The sequence below is a fragment of the Fusarium coffeatum genome (assembly GCF_003316985.1).
Source record: "Fusarium coffeatum strain FIESC_28 chromosome Unknown BRIP53273_contig_327, whole genome shotgun sequence".
NCBI classification, from domain to species: Eukaryota; Fungi; Ascomycota; class Sordariomycetes; order Hypocreales; family Nectriaceae; genus Fusarium; species Fusarium coffeatum.
This window is the reverse complement of record NW_022158116.1, coordinates 2,379-6,115: the sequence shown is the minus strand read 5'-3', so window position 1 is coordinate 6,115 and position 3,737 is coordinate 2,379. Positions and strand designations below refer to the sequence as shown.

General features: G+C 48.3%; 1 protein-coding gene across 1 annotated transcript; it reads right to left on the bottom strand.

The window, feature by feature from the left end:
- Positions 1-2,307: 2,307 nt before the first annotated feature.
- On the bottom strand, positions 2,308-3,323 carry FIESC28_10677 (uncharacterized protein; the record flags this gene model as incomplete). Its single annotated transcript, XM_031164808.1, has 4 exons — positions 2,308-2,655; positions 2,715-2,794; positions 2,852-2,945; positions 2,997-3,323. 4 exons carry the CDS (start codon positions 3,321-3,323, stop codon positions 2,308-2,310), a joined length of 849 nt encoding a protein of 282 aa, XP_031011133.1.
- Positions 3,324-3,737: the final 414 nt, after the last annotated feature.

Sequence of the window (3,737 nt, the reverse complement as noted above, 5' to 3'; positions counted from 1 at the left end):
GATGGCCAGAAAGTGGTGTTGAGCAACCAGCTGCCTGGAAGGCAAGGCTGTGTGTGCCTCAAGGTACATGTGTGTGGGATATGGGGGAGGTGTTCCGAGGAACTGAGGAGTCAGTTACCTCGAAGGGGAGGGAGAAGACGTGATGGTCTTACCTGTGGTATGGGCAGCAGCGAGACATAGCATCGGAGCCACTGATGAAGAGGGCTGATGATGTTGAGGGGAGGACGTGGTAGTCCAGTCATGGAGTAATAGTTGGGAGTGAGAGGTGATAATGATTTTGTATGAGGAGGAGAAGGGTTGGGCCGGGGAAGCAAGTGGGAGAATATTTAAGAAGTCAGGGTTGTGCGGAAAGCCCTAGAAAGGTGTGACGAAGAAGAACTCGGCGAGGGGGCTGGTGTGAGATTTGCTATTCTCTTCCATGGGTTACTAAGATATGCCGTCCGGAGGCCAATGACGTTGACCCCCCTGGCCTAGTGACACTCGTCAATTTCCCGGGAGTCCACCCTTGCCAGTGCCTGCAGTCATATGAAAATAACCAGTTGCTATGAGAGAGTCTTTCCTTATGTTTGCTGTTATGTTACTTCTGTAGTTGCCTCTTTCTTTGTTCCCTCTAATGTTTGATATGGATGGGTGAAGCTATTCTTTGGGCGATCATGCGGCATTAACAACATTGGAGCCGACATTTTTAGCAGTATTGCAGGCTGTAAAGTCTGTAGAGAACTATTTGGTAGACTGCCGGTGGCAGGACTTCATGTCAAATCGCGTGTATCGATAATTTACAGGAGGCTATGGCCACCCCCACAGCTGCCAGATGAACAAGGTGCAATCTGCATCCCGTGTTACTGTAATCTGATGTTGCTTGCAATGAATAGATATTTCAGCTCATGACATGTGTTTGTTCCTTTGATGTATTACCCCATATATGTCTCAGATCGCGAAAACGCTTTACGAGGAACCTCGCCGGCACTTCACACTCGTCTATCTACAGCTGTCCAGGCTGCCAGCCGCACAAATCACACAACATCAAGGATAAGCTGACACCAGAGGCTATTTATATGAAGCTCTCAGCCCCCATTCGACATACCTCCTCTCCTTGGTGATGCCAGTGAGCGCTTCCAGCCCCTGACAGGATCAGGCGGCCAAGTCCGCCCGCCTGGCTCTCGCGTCCAGCGTCGATAAGGAACTCGAACCCTTCCAAAACTGCATTTATACTAACACCAAGATGACTTGAACATAATTCAGAACACCGGCACGACAGCATTCCCTCTACTCTTCTCCTTGAAGTCTACCTCGACGGAGCCCCTGAGTCATCCTAAGCTCAGCCCTACACGCAAACGCCCCAACATTCCCCAGCATCACGAACTAAACACTTTACCAGCGTTTGACAATATTTAAGAGCCTTATACTACCGACCTCACAATATAACACAGCGGATTCTCGACGAAACCAGCAAGATCCGTCCGCACCTACAAGTTGAAGAGGGAAACAGAACACCCGCCCTCACTCTTCACTAGACACACGACTCACAATACCGCATGCGATCACTCAATTGACAACTATCACTACGCTTATCTTCTCATTACTGTCCGAGTCTTCAAACCTCGTTGCTTCCTTGTGCTAACCCAAAAGTCGCCTTTAGGTCGAACCTACACGAGCCGAATCGTTCTCATCTCGCAATTGTTAAAGAAGGGAAGCCCGCCAGAGCCTTCAAGCTCCGACATGGATGTTCCGACTCGATAGTACTCGCCTGGTATCTTCGCTGGATGGATCAAGAGTCCATAAGCCCTAAATAGTTGAGCTTGGTTTGTCGGGATTCAAAGCTCGGGTCTGCATCCTGATTAGGCAAGGTTTCTGACATAAACCTCGCGGCCTGGAATAGGTACGTTAAAGAGGAAGAGTAATATGCGAATTGGTTCCCAGTTGGGTATCAGAAGAATTGTCCTCTAAGGCTTAGGGTACAGAAATAAAGTAGCCTAAACCACAGCCTAAGTCAGCATAAGGTGACCAAAATATTTCGTCTCTTATGCTCTTAGTGGCTAATTCTTCTGACACCATGACGGTTCCGCATATATATCAAACTCTCATTGGACTCTAATTTACTACCCATCGCCATGTAACATCATATACTTGTTTGGAAAATAGATAAAGAGATGACATCGAGTCGTTTCATTCGCTGAGAGTCAAGATGCTAGTTCGTCTAATATAACTGCAATTTGCGAATAAATGCCTGTATCCAACAACAAATTCAAATAGATATCTTGTTTTAACAAATATTGCAAGACATAGATCTCGGGCCGCTTAGTTCCTTTATAGAAGCTGTGACACAGCCAATACCAAGGGCATCATAGCCAAAGCAAGACCAGGTACCAATCCGGCCGCGCCATTTCCTGGGGCATCGGTACTAGTTACCTCGGAGGTGCCAGATGTCGCCGAAGAAGTCGCCTCAGAGGTAGGGGTCGCCGTGCTTTCGCTCATAGCGCTCTCATATCTCTCCACAACAAGATCAACAACGTCCTTGCCGTACTTCTCGAAATAGCTCCCATGAACTTCCGTGTCGTTACCCCGGTCGCAGTACACATCGCCTGTGTCACAGTAGGCGTGGAGGATGTCGCTGTAATTGTCCTCGCACAGCTTAGTGTCGTTACGCTGGAAAATCTGTAAACGGCGTTAGAGTTGAGGAACATGGCACAGGAATCTTTGAATTTTGTACTCACACCATCGTTAATGCTGTTTCCTGCGTCGTACGAGACGTTTGCCACGTGGCTTGGGTCACCAAAGGTAATCACGGCAACAACTAGAACAGTTAGTATCTGCAGTATGCTGTTGGATAGAATGCAGGAAGAGGGCTCACCGTTCTTCTTGACTTCGTCTACTGAAAGGGGTTTATTGGTGGGGAAATCACCACCACTTCCGCCGCAAAAGACATCAGTGGCGACTTGACCGCCCTATATCGTCGTTAGCAACGAACTCATCCTTGTTTGGAATCCGTAACCAACCTGAGAGTAGCCAAAGACGGCGACCTTGCTATCCGGACACTTGTCGAAGTAGTTCTTGATATCCTTCTGCAAATTCTCAACACCCTCAGATTCAGAATCCTCGTAAGCGGGCTCTTGAAGAGTCGCGGGATAGGTGAGCCCAGTGACATGCGAGCCGTTGATGCGTTCAGCAACGGCATCAGCAATTTTACCAATAACACCAGGTCCTTGATCCTCGCCGGTACCTCTCGCGGCAATCATATACAATCCATCGTAACAGGTCTTGTCGGACTTCTGGGCAACGGCTCCGACTGCAATTACGGCTGTGGAGAGGGTGAGGGGACGCATGGTGGGTGGTATGTGAGGGGAGAGTTGGAGAGTTTGACAAGAAAGAGTTGAGCCTTCGGACCAATAAATACCGGGGGTATTTATCTCATATCCCAGCCATGCTCGTTTCTTGAGTTAGTAAACCAGGGGTAAACGGTTCATCGGCCGTTTTCGATCTGGCAGCTTCCAATGATGGATTAGCCCACGTCGCGAGGATGGAGAATCCTTGTAACCCCGCAAGGTGTGATCCGAGGTTGCCTTGGCTTTGTAATCCGGTAAAGGCTTTTGCTTGTGAGAGGTTCTCGATCGCATTGGTCATTTGTTGGTACATATATGTTGGTCCAGCGTTTTGTTGATTGTTATTATCTCAGAATTGGACGTTAAGGTTGAAAAAGTCAGTACCAGATTCAGATTCAGTGGATCCTTGTCATTAAT